The following is a 19,273-nucleotide window of genomic DNA, read 5'->3' as shown; positions in this document are numbered from 1 at the left end:
TATTCAAATCGTGATAATTGGACTCATCTGACGCAGTTTTTTCCACTAAACCTCTTCTGGGAGCTGCCAGTCGGCCTCATTTTTGTTCACACGATCCCTCCGGTTCAGAAAAGGATCAGTTATTGTTACAGGTCTCTTCTTCATTCAGACGTCAGCCTGAACTCACAGACTCTCCACCAACAGGGCGGTTACTGGTCGTGCCTTCAATAATCAAACTGGGAAAAAACTAGCCTGAAAACTGAAACTGAGCCAGCAAGGACGAGACATGACGTCATTATTCCAGCATTTTTGGTGGATGACTAAATGCTACAAAATCTTTAATCTTCATTCTGTCTCTCTTCTTTTAATTGTTACAATGATTGACAGGGCAAATAAGTAACTTTTAGCTATAAACAGTCGATGGAAGATGCCCAAAAAACCCAACATATCTACATCCTATGCCTCCTGAAAATGAAAGAACACACATCAGAGAGGAGACTAATCACTGGTGTTTCTTTTTCTTCCAAATAATTGACAGGGCTGATAATAATGTGATCAAACTGGGCAGGTCCGACACAGTGTCGCTGATGAGCCTGCAGGAGCTTTTCCCAAATGGATTCGAGGGACGAACAACTAGCGATTAAAAGAAATCATTTCTTAACCTTTTCTGATGTTTTCTGGAGGCATTTCTTCATCAGAAGTCTTTTTGCAAGAAAGTCACTTCGCCTGGTTGGAAATAGTTCCAGCATGTGACCTTATGAACCAAAGTATTTATCTTTACATTTCAGTTTTTGTACAGATTTTAAAAAATGAGATACAACATGTGAATAAGTGACTTCCTGACCTCGATCTCCCTGATTCTGATTCTGATTCTCTGCCTGTTGCTCTCTTTTCTTTTTATTTGTCTCTTTCTCTCTGTAAACGTCGTCTGAACCCTCTGCCAACAAATTTGCATGTTTCCATCCTCGGTCACGCCTCCCCTCTTTCTCTTAAGTCTGTCATCCATTTTTTTTTTTTGCCTCGCTGCAAACATCAAGGCATTTAGATATCTTAAATCATTTTACGATGATACACACACACACACACATACACACACATACACAAACACACAGATACACTGAGGAATGTGTCAGCTTTGTCGGGACACGACGAGGATGTAAAACAGGACAAGTTTTTCTGCCTACAGGCGCTGAAGATCACAGCACCTGGCATGCACACACACACACACACACACACACACACACACACACACACACACACTTGCATGTACCCTGCAGTCATCTGCCTTTGCGTCAATTTACCAATATGAATCATTAATCAGTCGTCAGTGATGGATGATTTAGAGCAATAAACATTTCATCTGCTGTGAGATTGAAATACGATTAAGCACTGAGAGGTCAAAGGTCAAAGTTTCCTGCTTTATTTTGACAGTTTGATTCTCAAACGTCTTCTTATGTTTTTCCAGATGCAAGAACAACGTCGTCGGCCGTCAGTGCGACCGCTGCGCTCCTGGTTTCTACGGTTTCCCCAACTGCAGGCCATGCGACTGCAACGAGGCCGGAACCGAGGAGGAAGTGTGCGACTCCTTCACAGGACAGTGTCTCTGCAAGGTGAGGCAGCACACACACACACACACACACACACACACACACACACCTGCTGCTCTCACAGTGTGTTCTGACCCGCTGTGTGTCCCTCCACCCTGCAGGAGAACGTCCAGGGTTCTCGATGCGATCAGTGCAGAGTTGGTACGTTCCACTTGGACCCGACCAACCCGAAGGGCTGCACCAGCTGCTTCTGCTTCGGAGCCACGGACCGATGTCGCAGCTCCGACAAAAGACGCACTGAGGTACGTCAGCATTTTTTTAAACATTAGTCGCAGCCAACAGAGAACGAGGCTCCACTCAGAGATGAATTATGTCCTATAGCGAGTTTAAAGTCTGATTCAGCCTCGTACATCAACCACAAAGATCCACTGACTCTTGTTACTGTGCAGATTATTTTGTCTATAAAAGCATTGATCTCCTCTCCTGTAGATCATGAACATGGAGGGCTGGGTGTTGCTCGGAGCCGACAGACAGGAGGTACCGGTCGTCGTGTATCCCGGTCAGGATCTCGTAGAAGCCGATCTCAGCGACGTGCCCGACGTCTACCAGGACCTCCACTGGCACGCCCCGAAGACTTACCTGGGAGACAAGGTGAGAGAGGAAGGACGACCTGTGAGGAGATTCTGGGCTTCAACTGAAAATATTTTACTCATCAGTCGAGGGGAAAACATTGACGACGTTGACAAGAGAAGGAATATTGCTGGATTCATGAACACATAAGTTATTGAAACAAGTTTATTTTGTGGGAAAAAACACCAGTAAAAATATGAAAATAGCATTTTTGTTGCACATGAACAGAACAGTGAGACACAAGTAGGAGAAGACGAATGAAAATATATCTCAGCTTTTCAGATATAACAAAACATTCACTCTTACTTGCCTAAATTAAGCTTTTGTAACGAAGGTTTCTCACTTCACGCTGCTTTTTGTCTGTGCAACCTGAACCTGAGAAGTAAAACTTCTCCTCTGTCTTGCATTTGAGTTTTTCGTGCATCATTGAAGGATTTTTTTGTGCTTCAGAGAAAACTGATTGGCAGTTTTTAAATAGCCGTCGTGCTCCAGCTCCAGTTACCAGGCGAGATATTTCCACTGAATATCAACAGCTTCAGCGATAGTTATAACAAGTCAGACATGACATGTCTGTATTTATTCATTGAAGGTTGACTGAAGATGATTCTTACAGATGTCAAGTTTTAAAGATGGATAGTCAAGATAAATACAGTACACACAGAGAGAGAGCTCACGAGTCAGGGTTTGTTTGTCTCAAAGCTGATGTCAGAGACTGTGAACTCATTCAGTTCAGAGTTTGCATTTGATGTTTTCCTGCTGAGGGTTGGACTTTTCCAAAAACAAGAACTTCTAGAGGGGCGAAAGGTCACAAACAAAAAGCCAGATGAACCTCAACACAGCCGTTCAACCCAAACTGTGGATAAAGTTTCAGTTCTGATATCTAAACAATACATTTTTCATTCCTTACTTTTAGAAATGTGTTTCTACAAACCCTTTTCTGTTTTGTTTCAAGGAATAGTTCAGGGAATTATTTTCTTTCTTGCTGAGAATTAATGAAGAGGAAGATCAGTACCACTCTCGTATCCATCCGCTAAATATATTAAGCTATGATCAGGTGAGGGTTAGCTTAGCATTAAGACTGACAGCAGGGTGAATCAGCGAGCCTGGTTCAGCACGTAACTCCCTTTAAAACCATAATCGCACACATTAAACAAAGTTGTTCTCGAAAGATGCTTTAAACTTGCCTTCGCTCCGTGACTCACCGTTAAAGACGACACAAACACGTTGCACAACACAAACACTCCTAAATTACTCAGACGGACACACAGACGGTCGTATCCCTCGTCCTGATCCGGAGGCTCAGACGAGGTGTTTGGATACGGATCAGTGTTTCGTCTTCGAGTCCTGTTACGCCTCATGAAGCGGCTTCAAACGTCAGCTGTGCCAAAACCTGCATGGTTACCATAGGAATGAAAGCACACGGGCCTCAGATCGTGTTTCCGTACAGTCTGAATGTAATCCATTGTTGTCTGGATTAAGCATGAGATTAAACCTCTGCGTCTGTGTCTCCGTCCTCGTTATACGCTTTATTTCAGTCTGTACTTTCTGCCTCATTGCTTTTCTATTCCTTTTTGTAGTTTTACTGTTTGTTTTTCCATCTTAAAATCTCCTAAAACCACCAACCATCCCCGTTTCCCCCCAGGTCTCGTCCTACGGAGGTTTACTGAGGTATCGTCTCCACACTCAGACCATGAGAGGCGACTCGTTGTCTCTGCCTGCAGAAGCCTCCAGGCCTGACATCATTCTCAAGGTGCAAAACAAATAAACAAATATCAAATATAATATCAAAACAAATATCCCGATACATACATATACAGACATACACACATGCATTCAGACACAAAGATTAAAAATGAATCCTTTGCCTGCCAAAATCCTCTCTCATCTACTGTTTTGGTCGTCCTGCAGGGTAACCAGATGACCCTGGTGTTCATAGAGAGAGAGTACTCCTCACCTGAGGAGCCTCACCTGGGAATAGTTCACATGGTGGAGGTAAATTCTTCTCCACACACCATCACAAGGTGTTGAAGCTGCAGCACAGCCCACACAGACCGGCAGCAATATGTCAGATTTTTTCCAGGATATTGTTGTCTTGATTTTTCTGTATTGATCACCCGAGGGGAACGCGGTTCAAAATGTGAGGTGGAAACAGGAGACAGGAAAGATTTTGCAGTTTTCTGACCTCAGGGTTAAATAAATCCTCCCCGGCATCTAGAGCTGCTCATATTAGTTCAACCAGAGACAGCCACTATGTCGCTCTCGCCAAATCCACCAAACTCCCTTTAAAGAAACAGTAATTATATCAGCATGAACCAGACGCTTCATTTAAACTCGACAGAAACAAAATACCACTCAGAAATCCTGTTCCAACAATCACCAACTCTGGTTCGGTGGAAATAAAAACCTTAATTCACCGAGTTAGATGTGAAAATATCAGGAGAGGAGCGAGACGGAGAGCGGACATCGGAAAAGAGTTGAACTGGAATGATGAACCATGAAGTATGCGTTAAGATGTTAAAATGACTGTTTCTGTAAATGGAGTCTGGTGGATTTGAGCGACAAAGCAGCTTTTTCTGGTTGAACAAAAGTAATTTTTCTCTGTAAGAAACAGATCTGTCTCTGTAGGGATCCTTTTTTGCGGACGTACTTTGACGTTTCACGACCTCTTCCTCCTCCTTCCTCTCAGGGAAGCTTCCGTCACGCTCAGACAGGTAACTCGGTGTCCCGCGAGGAGCTGATGATGGTTCTGGTCGGTCTGGAGTCTCTGCAGATCCGAGCCCTTCACTCCCAGTCGGCTCACTCCGTGTCGCTCCGCGGCGCCGTGCTGGAGGGCGCCGAGAACCTGCCCGCCGGTCGCCATGCCAACAACGTGGAGATCTGCATGTGTCCCGCCAACTACCTGGGCGACTCGTGTCAGGTGAGGGACCCACCGGATGATTCAGTTGTCGACTTTTATTATTAGATATTATAAGTTATTTGACGACAGACTTGCAGCCTGGAAAACTATGGCGGACCTTTTTTAAATTATTTTCTGTCATTTTATTGATGAAAAGACCAAACCATTAGGGCAACACAAGGCAGCTTTATTTGTATAGCACATTAAAAACACAATTTACAATTCAAAGTGCTTCACATGGACAAAAACATACATTTAAAAACAATAAACAATTTTTAAAAAAGTAAAATAAATGATAAAATGTTATAATTCCAGAAAGTAATCAACAGATTAATCATCAGTCTTCTCTTACATGCTCTGATGTTTCCTGTGTCTCTGTAGAAATGTGCTCCAGGTTACTACAGAGACACCATCGGCCTGTTTCTGGGGAAATGTGTCCCGTGTAACTGTAACGGACACTCGGACCAGTGCCTGGACGGGTCTGGAATCTGTGTGGTGAGAAACTTTTCTTCCCGTCTTGATATCGCTCCTCCTCTCACATTGTTTTCTAAGCTCAGTGTCTGTCATTGTTTCCCTCTCGGACCATCAGGGCTGCCGGCACAACACGGACGGCGACCACTGTGAGAGGTGCCAGGGCGGTTTCCTCGGCAACAACACTCTCGACGGACAGGCGGTGTTGTGCTCCAGCTGTCCCTGCCCGCTGAGGGTCCCGTCCAACAAGTCAGTACATTTTACAGTCTTTTTGTCTGTCCGCTCCCCTGGTTTCTCCACAAAACAGATATTATATTAATAACGTCTTGTTTTGTTTCTCTCTGTGTAGTTTTGCAGAAGGTTGTGAGAAGAAAGGCGACAGGATGCAGTGTCTGTGCATGCCGGGTTACGCTGGACCGCACTGTGAAAGGTAAGCAACCACATTTCTGACTGAGGGACGGACTTACGTAACATAGTTTAGAGATTTAAACTAGTCAGTTATCTCTCCTGAACATGTTTGAGTAAGATCACATCAGGAAACCTAATTTAAAAACCATTTCCCGCTCTGTCTCGAACGCAGGTGCGCCCCTGGTCACTACGGCAACCCCATGGTGCTCGGCAGCACGTGCCAGCTGTGCCACTGCAACGGCAACACCGACCCCAACATGCTGTTCACCGACTGTCACCCGCTGACCGGAGAGTGTCTGAGCTGCATGCACAACACGGCCGGGCCTCACTGCGACACCTGCGCGCCTGGTTACTACGGCGACGCCATCACCGGCAAGAACTGCACCAGTGAGTTCAGCTGCGACCTCGGGTCAACTTTGGGTTTTTTCATTAGATTTATTGAAGCTTCAGTTAACGACGGATAACTGCGTGATGGATTAAATGATGTTAAAAGATGTTTCTGCAAATTAAAAATGGGTTTATTGTTTTCTCTTCGTTGCAGAATGCGACTGTTCTCCATGTGGCACCGAGTCATGTGACCCTCACACTGGACAGTGTCGCTGTAAACCTGGAGTCAGCGGGCCGCGCTGTGAACACTGTGGGGTGAGAGGACTTCTTTCTTGAATTTTACATTTTTCATTAAAAATTATTATTAAAAATTTAAAAAACAGTAAAATCCGATATAACGAGCTGTGTCTCATTGTGAGCAAACAGACAAACTAATCCAAAATGTCACCCTCTGTCCTCTTTTCACCTCCCGCCTCGACCTGAACCTGTCACGTTGTTCCTCAGGACGGCATGTTCGGCTTCGAGTCGTGTAGCGGCTGCCGTCAGTGCGACTGCGAAGCCTCTGCGGCTCTCGTCCAGCCGTGCGACCGTCAGAGCGGTCAGTGCGCCTGTCAGCCCGGAGTCAACGGACCGAGCTGCCGACAGTGTGCTCCTGGACACTGGGACTACGGACCCAACGGATGCAGTAGTGAGTGAATACTGAGACTGAACTTCACAGCTGTGCAGTGGCTACTTTTATTTTATCCCAGCTAGGGCACAAACTAGTTTAAATTCACGTATTTTAACTTATGTCCTCTCTCCCACCCCCATCAGAGTGCGACTGCAGAGGAGGTCCCTGTGACCCTCGCACAGGAGAGTGTCGCTGTCCTGACGGCATGACGGGAAAACAGTGTGACACCTGCTCACAGAAATACAACGTGCCTGTCGACGGCCACCACGGCATGCACTGCGAACGTAAGTGAAACACGCACGCTCGCACACTCGGACATGTGATTTCAAACGAGAACAGAACAATTAAAAGTCCTGAAAATGTGAAATAAATGGTGTGTACGTGTGTGTACGTGTGTGTCCCTGCAGTGTGTGACAGCTGCGTCATCGTCCTGTTGGAGGATCTCGAGAAAATGGACGACAACTTCCGCTCGGTCACCGGTCAGCTGAAGAGTCTCAACGCCAGCTCCATGGCCTGGGCTCAGCTGAACAACCTCAACAAGACTGTGGAGGACATCGCTGTGAGTGCACACACACACACGCACACGCACACACACACACACACACACACACACACACACACACGTACTGTTGGTGTGATATTGCAGGAAGTTCTGAAAATAAACTCATTTTCCCATGATTCTCAGCGTGCCATAGAGAACTACAACAGCACGTTGGACGAGAGCCGGAGTCGGGCCGACATGCTGGACGCTGAGATCATTAACATCAACGATGACATCAGTGAGCTGCAGGACAAGGTGAGGTCACTGACGACACACACACACACACACACACACACACACACACACTGTTCACACACTGTCTGAAGCAATCTGGATAAAATACATATAATTGATTGAAGGAGTTATTTGATTTGACCTACGTTTCAAATGAATCACCTCAGAACACATTTTGAGTTTAATGCATTTATGTCTATTTTTTGCTTTTGTTAATTAGAAGAAGAGCTGAAGAGCTGTGTGGTATTAACCTTGTTCATATAACCAACAACACAGCAACAACAATAGTAAAAAAAAAAAAAATCTGAAAAAAGTGGATCTCTAAGTGTCCGTCTATCTTTGTGATCATAAATATTTGAGTTAGTTTTAATTTGGTTTCTTTAAGGATTTCAGAAAACAATAATATTGAATAAAACATTTTTAGTCTCCTTTTGGACCATTTTCTGTAAATATTGTGACAGAGTGATGATTAGAAAATGCTTTGATAATAACTGGGATATTAATTTTCACCGCTTTCTTATTACAGAACAGAGAAAGTGAGAAAACCTGAAACATTTTTTCTGCCTCTCCTGTAGTTGTGACTTTCATGTGGAAAGCAACAGCTATTTTTTTTTTTTAAATATTGAGGAACAGTCTCCAGTTTTCCGTCTTCTTCACGCCACAAAATAAAAAAATATTATAATTGGTCTGTTTTCATGTAGAAGTGAGCGTGTTGTGTTGTCTTGGTGTTTTTCAGGCGATGGGGATGACCGACCGGGTCGGTGACCTGCGGGACAGTACCGACAACACACACCAGAGGGCGGAAGACCTGCTGTCCCTCATCAACAACATCACCATGGACATAAACGGTATGTCGACGAGTCCTTCAGAAGAAAACATGCAGTTCATTGTTCATTCACCCTGAATGATTCTTCTTTTTCCATAAATCTCAAAAATGTATTTTGGTGTAAAAACTATGAGCTAAAAACATATTAAACAATATAAAAACTAACATTTAAAATACGTTTAAAGTAGGTTTTGTTTCTACGTGTCTCATAAAAATGATGTAAAGCAGCTTGAAAATATAAAAGTGACTTTTATTACTAACATTTTGAAGTACATTGTTATTTCAGAGGAAGATGAGGACTGTTTTTCTTTCTCTGCTGATGAAGACAAACCAGGCGATTGATCATTTCTTCGTGATGCTTTACTTTCTCCACAGATATCATGCTCATGGCGAACCGGTCTTCCCTGAATGACACGGATGCAGTGCAGGACGATGACGAGCGGGAGAGGAAGATAAGGGAGGTGCAGGCCATGCTGAGGGAGATGAGGTACAGAAGCTGCGTGGGACAGAAGAAAGTGGCCAACAAGGAGAAGACGGAGGCCGAGAAATGTGAGTTTCACTCAGACAAACACCATCAATCAAATTGTAACTAACAGATTGCAGATGTGATCAGCTCTTCACACTCTCTGTGTCCTCTGCCAGTGTTGGATCGTGTAAATAAGGAGCTGGCGGGTCGTCAGGGAGAAAACAACGACTTGGCCAAAACTATCAGAGACCACCTGACCCGCTTCCACTCTGAGATGATGGACCTCCGAGACGCCCTGAACGAAGCCGTGAACAACACCGCCAGAGCCGCGGAGATCAACAACGTCAACGAGAAAACCCTGGAGGACAACAAGGTGAGAGGGGGGGGTCGACAAGAGCGGTAAAGAGAGGAGTAAGAGGACGATGATCAAAAAACACTGACTGTGTCTCTGTCACAGAGGAAGATCAAAGACCTGCAGGAGAAGCAGAAGGAGGTGAACGACCAGCTGCAGATGGCTGAAGACGACGTCGCTCAGGTCAACGACGTGCTGACCATGCTGCACGACTCCAAAGAGGTGAGAGCGAACAAACACACACACGGCAGTATTTCCTGTAACACGACTTTAAAGGTATTTTTGATGTTTTTTTAAAGGGACAGTTCACCCCTTTTTCCTGTCTTATTTGAATAAGTAAAAGGTATTCATAGTAGAGATGCTGCAGCCGTACTGTTTGTCTCTCTTACGCTTCAACGTCTTTCTCAGGAGTACGAGCGGTTGGCGGCCCAGCTGGACGGCGCCAGGACGCCGCTGGGAAAGAAAGTGCAGGACTTCGGTTGGGTCAGCTCCAAAATCCCTCTGGTGGAGGAAGCAGAGAGACACGCTGAGCTGCTGAACGCTTTGGCCATGAACCTGTCCAGGTAAAGCACTTTTAAGCTACTTGGCTCTGTGGTGACAAAACACAACAGGTAAATCATGTCATAAGTTAGTAAAGATGTTCTGTAAGGAAATTCCTTCTATATGACAAGTTAAAAAATAAATGTACTTGATCAGCAACCTTTGATCAACTTGCCCCTCTCCTGTCTCATGAAATAGATTTGCGAAGGGTTCTTCTGATATGGCGAAAATAAATAATTGTTTTCTTCGTTTGTCTGCAGCTTGGTTGAAGAAACCAGGAAGGATGGATTTGTGGACGTAACACAAGCTTACAACAAGATCATCAACAGCATCAAGGAGGCAGAGGAGGCTGCCAAGATGGCCGACAAGGCTGCTAACAAAACCTTGGAGGTACAGGACACACACCGAAACACATTCATTGTTTCACCTGTATGAAGGCACGTGTGCACAAATTAAAACTACCTACACAGCCGGCTTTGAATTGTTGATGTGTTCGTATCAAACTTATTTGTGTGTTTGTGTGCAGAACATAAAGGACCAGGACCTCAGTCAGATCGCAGATTCTCTGAAGAACCACAGTTTGGAGCTGAAGGATGAAGTTGAGAAGTTAGATGATGAGCTCAACAACGGTAAACACACGTCTTTACACCATCTTTATCTAAGCGATTCATGAAATCAGGTAAAAGTAGAGTCTCAAACCTTCAGTTTGGATCTTTCAGTTGAAATGTTGTTTTTTTTGTTATTTTTCAGACCTGAAGCCGCAGCTTGAAGACGCTAAGACGCGACTGGATGAGGCTAAAACTAAACAGGCCGATGTGATGAAGGACCTGGAGACGGTTCAGAACAACCTCAACATCACTCTGAGTACGCACGCCAAACACACACGTCATCAAAATTACTGTAAAAGTCTAGTTTTTCTTTCCAAAACAGCTTCAAACTTTAAGACACAACGTGTTATGTGACGATGAAGTAATGAAGAAATCAGACGTGGATTCATCTTCCGTCCTTCTTTCTCTGCGATGAACAGATGTGAGTCAGGAGATAAACGATGCAAAGCGTGCGGCGGATGCGGCGAACACCACGGCCACGCAAGTCAACGATGCCCTGCGTCCCATCAAAGAGCAGCTGGACCAATGGCAGCAGACCTACGGAGACGCCAACGCCACCAACGATGACATCAACAACGCCCTGATGGAGGCCAACAAGACTGGTAGGAGCCTGAAGAAGAAGAAACATACTTACTCCATTTACTGATTTCCTTCCACAGGTGTTGTTTCATTTCTTTGTGTGGTCCTTTTTTTCACGAGAAGACACAATAACATTATGATGCCGACGGCCACGTTGCCAATAATATGTTTATGATTTTCTCAGTTTTGTTTCTCTGGTTTGCATCTAAATTTACATTTATATTAGAACTTTAACTTTATACAGCTCTTTTCAAAACAAAATTACACAGTTGAAATAATAATGAAGTATTAAAGTAATTAATAAAGTCAAATAAAGCAAAAAATTAAATGAAATGGGGCCTTTGACAGTAAGCATTATACACACATTCTCTGACCAAAGAGTTAATCGATAAATCAAGAAAACAATGAGCAGATTTATTGATGATGAAAACAATTATTTACATCCTTAATGAAATAATAAAAATGGAATAAATACATTTTAACGAAGTGAAACAGCTCCTGTTTCCTGTCACTCTTCACTCTGTCCTGTCTAACAATGTCATGACATTTTTAAAAAAACATTTAAAACAATTAACTATTAAGTGAAATCGTTAAAATGCAAATTGATGAGTCATTTAATGTAACTGTGTCTTCAGTGCACTCGCTGGGTGAGACGATTCCTATGCTGATGAAGAAGCTCGATAAACTGCAGAATCACTCCGCACAGATGCCAAACATCTCTGAGAACATCAACCGCATCCGTCAGCTCATACAGCAGGCGCGCAACGCTGCCAGCAAGGTACACACACACACACACACAAACACACACACACACACACACATAATTAATAACATCTGTTTTCCAGCAGCCTCTAATGCTTCAGTGCCTTTTCTCCTCCTCTCTCCTCCGTCCAGGTTGGCGTTCCCGTGAAGTTTAACGGGGAGTCGGGCGTTCAGGTCCGTACTCCTCGTAACCTGGACGACCTGGCTGCCTACACCTCCCTCAAGTTCTACATCACTCTGCCGGAGGCGGCCCGAGCAAGGCGGCAGGACAGCGGCATCAAACAGTTTGTCTTCTACCTCGGCAACAAGGATGTAAGTGTCACCACGGCAACAGAGGAGCTCTTTTTGTGCTGTTTTTCCTTTATATGTCGAATGTTTTTTAATCAGATGTTTTTGTGGCAGTGTAGTATTTTTGAGGGGAGACCCAGCGTGGGTGTTTGTAGTTCATTTCTGTCTGTCTGGTGTTTGTAGTCCAGTAAGGAGTTCCTGGGCATGACGTTGGAGGGGAAGAGGCTGCGCTGGTACTTTAACGTCGGAGAAGGAACTGCCAACATGGTGTTAAATCAAGACGTCAAGTCTAATGGAAACTTCAACCGGGTAGTGCTGGAGAGGTAAGAAACCCCCACACACAATAAAATATGTATACATACATAAATATGTACACGTGATGACATGATGACATGACCCACATCTTGGAATTTTTTTATGTCACTCAGTTTCCACACATGGGAAAAAAATTCCCCCGAAAAAAAGAAAAGAAAAAAAATTCACTTGGTAAATGTGGTTAAAAATTGCAGCAGAAATGTTTTTCCTGAAAATGTTTTTTTGCTCAGTTTCACACATGGAAAAAAACATCTGCAGAAAAACATAAAATGAAATAAAGATTTATTTCACTCTTTCCAGTGATTTCTCGTGGAGAAAGGAGAAAAAAAATCAGGAAAAAAACATTTCTATTGAAAACATTTTTAAATTGCTTTAAAAAAAAAAAAGTAAAAATAATAAATTCCACTTGGTTGAATTTTTTCACTACTTGGTTTAGATAGATAGATAACTTTATTAATCCCTGAGGGGAAATTAGGTTTCCACACATGGATAAAGAAAAAAACATTATCCTGAAAAAAAGTCAAGCTATGCGGGGTCGAGGTGAAGTTTTTTGAATTTTTTTCTCCAAAATTTTCAGGGGGAAAGCAATTTCATGAAATGAAATTTCTGTATTAGCATCTTCCTTTCCGTGTGTCTGAATGCAGGACTCTTCAGTATGGCCAAATGTCCATGTCTTCAGAAACCACTGAAGGGGGCCAAACAGTCTTCAAAGCCGATGGGACGGCTGAAGGAGATATGGGGCTGCTCAACCTCTTGACTGACGACACTGTCTTCTATGTGGGAGGGTACCCGAGTACTTTCAAAGTAAGTGCACAGAAGGCTGTGTGTTGTGGGGATGGGCTCATTCATGGTGAGAGAGGGAACTTGTAAAAATTGGAGTATTCATGCACATCCAGTACACAAAGTGAGCAAAACACAAAACAAAAGGAGACTCTGAGAAGTGTTTCCAATGCAAATTTAAATAATATACATACTCTCCTGATCCTAAGTTCTTTATCTTTATTTTCCTTGTTTTGTAGCCACCTGCACTGCTCGCTCTACCTAACTTTAAGGGCTGTATCGAGTTGGATACGCTCAACGAGGAAGTGCTCAGTCTGTATAACTTTGAAAATATCTTCAAACTCAACACCACAGTGGAGAAGCCTTGTGGCAGGTGAGTGCACACAGTGTCAAGTTGTCATTTATTTGGAAATCTTTGTAGATATTCACTGGCTCTTTCTCTTTCTTTCTCAACACGTAGTTGGGAAATAGTGTTTTCTTTCTCCATGTAGTTTCTTGTCCTCTGGCTGAATTGATAAAATGTTTTTCCTCTTTTTTTGACTGAACTCACTCATATTTTCCATTTTGTCTTCAAAATGTAAAAACAGGTCGAAGTCCGTGCTGACCCAGTGGGAGAATGACGGAGCATATTTCGACGGCAGCGGCTTCGCTGAGGTCACCTTTACTGGTGAATCCACTCGCATGCAGCGCTTCGAACAGGAAGTCAAAGTGCTGTCACACAACGGAGTCCTGCTCCTGCTGCATTACGGGGTAAATGTTTTATTCATTCAGTCATTTTTCAAGTAATTACTTGATCTTGGCTCATTGATGGATCAAATTAACACAAGCATCAATCATTCATTTATTTTCAAATATCAGCCAATAAGTAACAAGTTTGTTTTCACACATTTCTCATGAGATGAGATCCTCCTCAAAATATTATTACATTTTATCAGTGTTGGCTTCAAAATACAGTATTGGTCAGGTTTTAAATATTGTTATATTGACCCAAAAATCTCAAAGTGTTTTCTCTTCACGTCTCTGTCCTCCAGGATCAGTTCATGTGTCTGGCGGTGCTTAAGGGCAGACTGAAGGTTTTCTACGATTTCAGCGACAAGCTGGAGTCAGTGGAGCCTAAAGACCCTCTCGATGAATCCCTGAGGATCAGCGACGCTGAGCCCAAAGCTGTAAGTCTGCCATGTCTTTCACTTTCTCCCTGGTATGTATGATACATTGTCATGACTTTATTATTAGAATTTTGCCTGTTTTCTCGGATTTTGTCATTAATCTCAGAAATCCAATTCTGACTTTTTTCTCAGAATTTTGACTTTTTTCTCAGAATTTTGACTTTATATTTGAATTTTGACTTTTTTTTTATTTTGACTTTTTTCTCAGAATTTTGACTTTTTTTATTTTGACTTTTTTCTCAGAATTTTGACTTTTTCTCAGAATTTTGACTTTTTTTATTTTGACTTTTTCTTTGAATCTTTACTTTTTCTTTGACTCTACTTTTTCTTTGAATTTCGACTTTTTCTTTGACTCTTTACTTTTTCTTTGAATTTTGACTTTTTCTTTGGATTTTTACTTTTTCTTTGAATCTTTACTTTTTCTTTGAGTTTTGACTTTTTTCTCAGAATTTTGACTTTTTCTTTGAATTTTGATTTTTTTATTTTGACTTTTTTCTCAGAATTTTGACTTTTTTTATTTTGACTTTTTTCTCAGAATTCTGACTTTTTCTTTGAATTTTGACTTTTTCCTCAGAATTTTGACTTTTTTTATTTTGACTTTTTTCTCAGAATTTTGACTTTTTCTCAGAATTTTGCCTTTTTTTATTTTGACTTTTTTCTCAGAATTTTGACTTTTTTTTCTCAGAATTTTGACTTTTTTTATTTTGACTTTTTTTCTCAGAATTCTGACTTTTTCTTTGAATTTTGACTTTTTTTATTTTGACTTTCTTCTCAGAATTTTGACTTTTTTTCTCAGAATTTTGACTTTTTTTACTTTGACTTTTTTTACTTTGACTTTTTTCTCAGAATTTTGAATTTTTACTTTTTCTTTGAATCTTTACTTTTTTCTCAGAATTTTTACTTTTTCTTTGAATTTTTACTTTTTTCTCAGGATTTTGACTTTTTCTTTGAGTTTTGACTTTTTCATTGAATTTTGACTTTTTTCTCAGAATTTTTACTTTTTCTCAGAATTTTTACTTTTTTCTCAGAATTTTGAGTTCTTTCACAGAGTTTTGACGTTTCTTCTCAGAATTGTAACATAAGGAAAGACAAATTATTTCTTGTTAAATAATTGAAGCCATTCTACGTGTTTAGACTTTTAGTTGGAATATAAAAAAACACCACATCATTTTTATTCTTGGCTATCATCCATGCAGAGTACTTGAAGTTTTCTAATCTGTGTTAATGTGTGTCATGTTGTTTTTGACTGTGTAGCTGGAGATCATCATCATGCGTTCGCCCTCGTTCCGTGTCGTGGTGAGGGTCAACCGCGCTGTTCTCTACTCCCACACCTTCACAGAGAGCATCCCCCCATTCAGTAGTAGCTACTACCTGGGAGGAGTACCAGAGAACAAGATGCCTGCCAAGTGAGTAGCACACACACATAAACACAACGGTAGCGCCGGTTTTTCATCCCTGAGTACTGAAATTATTGGACAGATGCCATGAAATATGCTGCAGATATTCATGTTCTCTACATGATGAGTTGTTATACCTTTAGTGATCCTCTTAGTTGTCCTTTAGCACCATCATCAACTCAGAACTACTGACTGTGCTGTTAGCATGCCAGACAAAAATGGAAAACAGGGTAAACATTTCCTGTTGATGAGCTGACAGAGAAGATTTAGCTTTTTAGCCTCTTTTAGCTCTTTTTTTTCACTTTCAGTGTTTTGGTTCACTCTGATAAACCCATTTCATTGATTGATTGATACTGATTTGATTGATATTGATTTTATTTCAAACAAGTATAACAAAAGAAAACTATGGAAGAGGATTAGGGCCATTGTAAAAATAAAAGTAAATTGAGTTCTGAGTCTTTTTCCTCAGAATTTTGACTTTTTTCTCAGAATTGTGACATTGATCTCAGAATTTTAATTAAGATGTTTTTCTCACCATTTTGAATTTTTTTCAGATAATTTAGATTTTTTTTTTTTACCTCAGAATTTTGTCATACTCTCAGAATTTGACTTCTGGCTCTTTTTTAAATTTTGATACATATTATTTCAAACATGTGTAACAAAAGAAAATGCTCACAATTTTGACATTAATCTCAGAAATTTGAATTGTGACATTTTTTCTCAGAAATGTGATTTTTTTCTCAAAATTATAACTTTTATTCCTAGAATGTTGATTTTTCTTCTCAGATTTTGTCATTAATCTCAGAAATCCAATTCTGACTTATTCCTCACAATTTTGACTCTTATCTCAGAATTCTTACTTTTATCAGATAATCTTTTTTTCATGATCTCAGAAACTGAATTCTGACTTTTTTCTTAGAATTTACTTTTTTCTCAGAATTTTGACTTTTCTTCTTAGATTTTGTCATACTCATAATTTGACTTCTGACTCTTTCTTTCGTTTTGATACATATTATTTCAAACATGTATAACAAAGGAAAACTATGGAAGAGGATTAGGGCCATTGTAAAAGAAAAAAAACTGAGTTATGAGTCTTGTTTTCTCAAAATTTTGACTTTTTCTCAGAATTGTGACTTTTTTTGTAGAATTTTGACTTTTCTTCGCAGATTTTGTCATTAATTGCAGAAATCAAATTTTGACTTTTCCTCAGAATTTTGACTTTTTTTCCTCACAATTTTGACATCAATCTCAGAAATTAAATTCTGACTTTTTTATTAAAATTATGACTTTTTTTCTCAGAATTTTGTCATACACTCATAATTTGACTTCTTGACTTTTTTTTAAAATTTTGATACATATTATTTCAAACATGTATAACAAAAGAAATTCTCACAATTTTGACATTAATCTCAGAAATGTGACTTTTTTCTCAGAATTGTGATTTTTTTCTAAAAATTGTGACTTTTTTCTCAGAATTCTGACTTTTATCAGTAATATCTTCAGAATAGACTTTTTTCTCAGAATTTTGACATTAATCTCAGAATCTTGAATTGTGACTTTTTTCATAGAATTTACTTTTTTCTCAGATTTTGTCATTAATCACAGAAATCAAATTTCGACTTATCCTAAGAATTTTGACTTTTTTCATAGAATTTACTTTTTTCTCAGATTTTGTCATTAATCACAGAAATCAAATTTTGACTTATCCTAAGAATTTTGACTTTTTTTCCTCAGAATTATGACTTGACAGAATTGTGAGAAAGTCTCATAACTCAATTTTTTGTTCGGAGTGGCCTTAATCCTAATCCTAAAAGCTTTAAGAACAAATAAGACAAATAACAAAATGAAAACAACAATCATTAATTACAAAATATTTACTTCTCATTTATCTCGTGATCTTATTTACAGACATATATTATACACATATACATACATACACACATATATCTACAAATAAGTACCCCAAGTACTCATAATCTAAACTCATAATCAGTGTACGTTAGCTGCTCATCATTAAACAGAAGACAAAGTTAACTTCAGACCAAACCAACGCTTAAAGGAGAATAAGTTGGATGATGATGTTTCTCTCTGCCTGTTGTGTGTTAAAAAAAAAGCAACATGTTCGCTGAAACAACTAAACAGTCATATCTCCAAGTTTTGTATTTTTCAGCTTGTTCAAGAGTTTTTCTGCCAAAGAAAACATTCAGTACAGCTTTCATTGAAAAACATGAGCTCTGTGTCTGTCTGCTTCATTCTGTCTGTGTCTCTCTGCAGGTTGAAGTCTCTGTTCTCTAAGCAGGGCTCTCTGAAGGGCTGCTTCAGGAACCTGAAGGCTCAGGGCTCTCACGTCGACCTGAAGAGGATGACGAGCTCTGGAGTCAGTTTCGGTTGTGGCGACGACCTGCTGGTAGGAAAACTATTCACCAAGCTCAAACATCAGCCTTTGTCTTTGCTGCTGCTGGCTGCCTTATTTCTTTTTAAAAGCACTTTTTGATGTCGAAAGTCTCTTGAAAGTTACTAGAAAGGTGCTTGTAAACAAAATAAATGTAATGACACATCTCAGTGCAATAATACAGTATGTTTTAATCTGCTGTGTGTGTGTGTGTGTGTGTGTGTGTGTGTGTGTGTTCATTCAGGTGGCTCGTGAAGCTCATTTCTCCGGTCAGAGCTACCTGGACTTGGTACTGACAGATGTTCCCACCCTCAGGAACAACTCCTACATCAGCTTCAGCTTCAGAACTGAGCAGAAGGAGGGACTCATGTTCTACCACCAAGATCAGGTCAGACAATTTTTCATATTTGCTTTTTTTATTTGTTTCAACAGACTGAACCGCTGCTGTCTTTCCTTCTTGATACATTTTAAAAGTGCTTTCCTTTTGTGTGTGTACAGGACGGCGCGTGTCAGGTGTTTTTGCATGAGGGCCATGTGGTGGTGAGAGCCGGCAACACTGAGATTAAGACGCAAAAGACGTACAACGATGACAACAGCCACTACGTCGCTATCTACAACAACATCAACGGGTAGGTGTCACATGTCTTTTTCTTCCAAATGTCAGCATGATGCCATCAAACTTTGGAACAGTTGTAAAAAAACATTTGTTGAAACTGTTTGCTGACGCTTCACCTTTCAGGATGCGTCTCCTCATGGACGACGTGCTTGAGAAAGCAAAGGAGGGCATCCGTTTGAACCCCAGGGGACGTGCCAGCTCAGAGGGAATCACCTTCCTGGGTGGGATGCCCAACCAAAGCCTCCAAAATCTCACTGGATGTATCAGCAATGTTTTCATCAAGAGGTGAGATGAGTAGATATAATTTCATCATCAAAGAGCTCTGGATCAGAGCAGAATCAGAGGTGACTCCGGGTGTTTATTTCTCTAGAAGGTCTGGATCTGAACCCAACACCCAAGAAATTACATCCACAGATCCAGAGACTGGGAGAAGTGTTGAGTTGAAAGATGGAGAGAGTTGATGTACTGATCTGAAGTTGACAC

The 19,273-nt window shown here is 40.9% G+C and overlaps 1 protein-coding gene across 2 annotated transcripts in view; it reads left to right on the top strand.

The window, feature by feature from the left end:
• The window catches only part of lama5 (laminin, alpha 5), a 90,472-nt gene that overhangs the window by 65,496 nt on the left and 5,703 nt on the right, over positions 1-19,273 (top strand). For both annotated transcript variants that reach the window (XM_084367813.1, XM_084367812.1), the window contains exons 36-71: positions 1,445-1,589; positions 1,688-1,828; positions 2,016-2,177; positions 3,799-3,906; positions 4,065-4,148; positions 4,843-5,073; positions 5,434-5,547; positions 5,642-5,772; positions 5,873-5,953; positions 6,104-6,318; positions 6,473-6,573; positions 6,763-6,946; positions 7,072-7,212; positions 7,336-7,487; positions 7,614-7,724; positions 8,440-8,551; positions 8,905-9,078; positions 9,172-9,368; positions 9,453-9,569; positions 9,756-9,910; positions 10,148-10,277; positions 10,414-10,516; positions 10,638-10,751; positions 10,915-11,097; positions 11,710-11,852; positions 11,969-12,148; positions 12,308-12,447; positions 13,084-13,243; positions 13,459-13,592; positions 13,807-13,969; positions 14,251-14,385; positions 15,640-15,791; positions 18,057-18,189; positions 18,419-18,562; positions 18,673-18,803; positions 18,914-19,075. In XM_084367813.1, coding sequence (XP_084223939.1) covers positions 1,445-1,589; positions 1,688-1,828; positions 2,016-2,177; positions 3,799-3,906; positions 4,065-4,148; positions 4,843-5,073; positions 5,434-5,547; positions 5,642-5,772; positions 5,873-5,953; positions 6,104-6,318; positions 6,473-6,573; positions 6,763-6,946; positions 7,072-7,212; positions 7,336-7,487; positions 7,614-7,724; positions 8,440-8,551; positions 8,905-9,078; positions 9,172-9,368; positions 9,453-9,569; positions 9,756-9,910; positions 10,148-10,277; positions 10,414-10,516; positions 10,638-10,751; positions 10,915-11,097; positions 11,710-11,852; positions 11,969-12,148; positions 12,308-12,447; positions 13,084-13,243; positions 13,459-13,592; positions 13,807-13,969; positions 14,251-14,385; positions 15,640-15,791; positions 18,057-18,189; positions 18,419-18,562; positions 18,673-18,803; positions 18,914-19,075 — 5,163 coding nt within the window. The remainder of the gene's footprint in view (positions 1-1,444; positions 1,590-1,687; positions 1,829-2,015; positions 2,178-3,798; positions 3,907-4,064; positions 4,149-4,842; positions 5,074-5,433; positions 5,548-5,641; positions 5,773-5,872; positions 5,954-6,103; positions 6,319-6,472; positions 6,574-6,762; positions 6,947-7,071; positions 7,213-7,335; positions 7,488-7,613; positions 7,725-8,439; positions 8,552-8,904; positions 9,079-9,171; positions 9,369-9,452; positions 9,570-9,755; positions 9,911-10,147; positions 10,278-10,413; positions 10,517-10,637; positions 10,752-10,914; positions 11,098-11,709; positions 11,853-11,968; positions 12,149-12,307; positions 12,448-13,083; positions 13,244-13,458; positions 13,593-13,806; positions 13,970-14,250; positions 14,386-15,639; positions 15,792-18,056; positions 18,190-18,418; positions 18,563-18,672; positions 18,804-18,913; positions 19,076-19,273) is intronic.

Source organism: Pagrus pagrus (assembly GCF_965226575.1).
Source record: "Pagrus pagrus genome assembly, chromosome: 11".
NCBI classification, from domain to species: Eukaryota; Metazoa; Chordata; class Actinopteri; order Spariformes; family Sparidae; genus Pagrus; species Pagrus pagrus.
The sequence above is the reverse complement of the archived record's forward strand: the minus strand, read 5'-3'. Positions and strand labels throughout refer to the sequence as shown.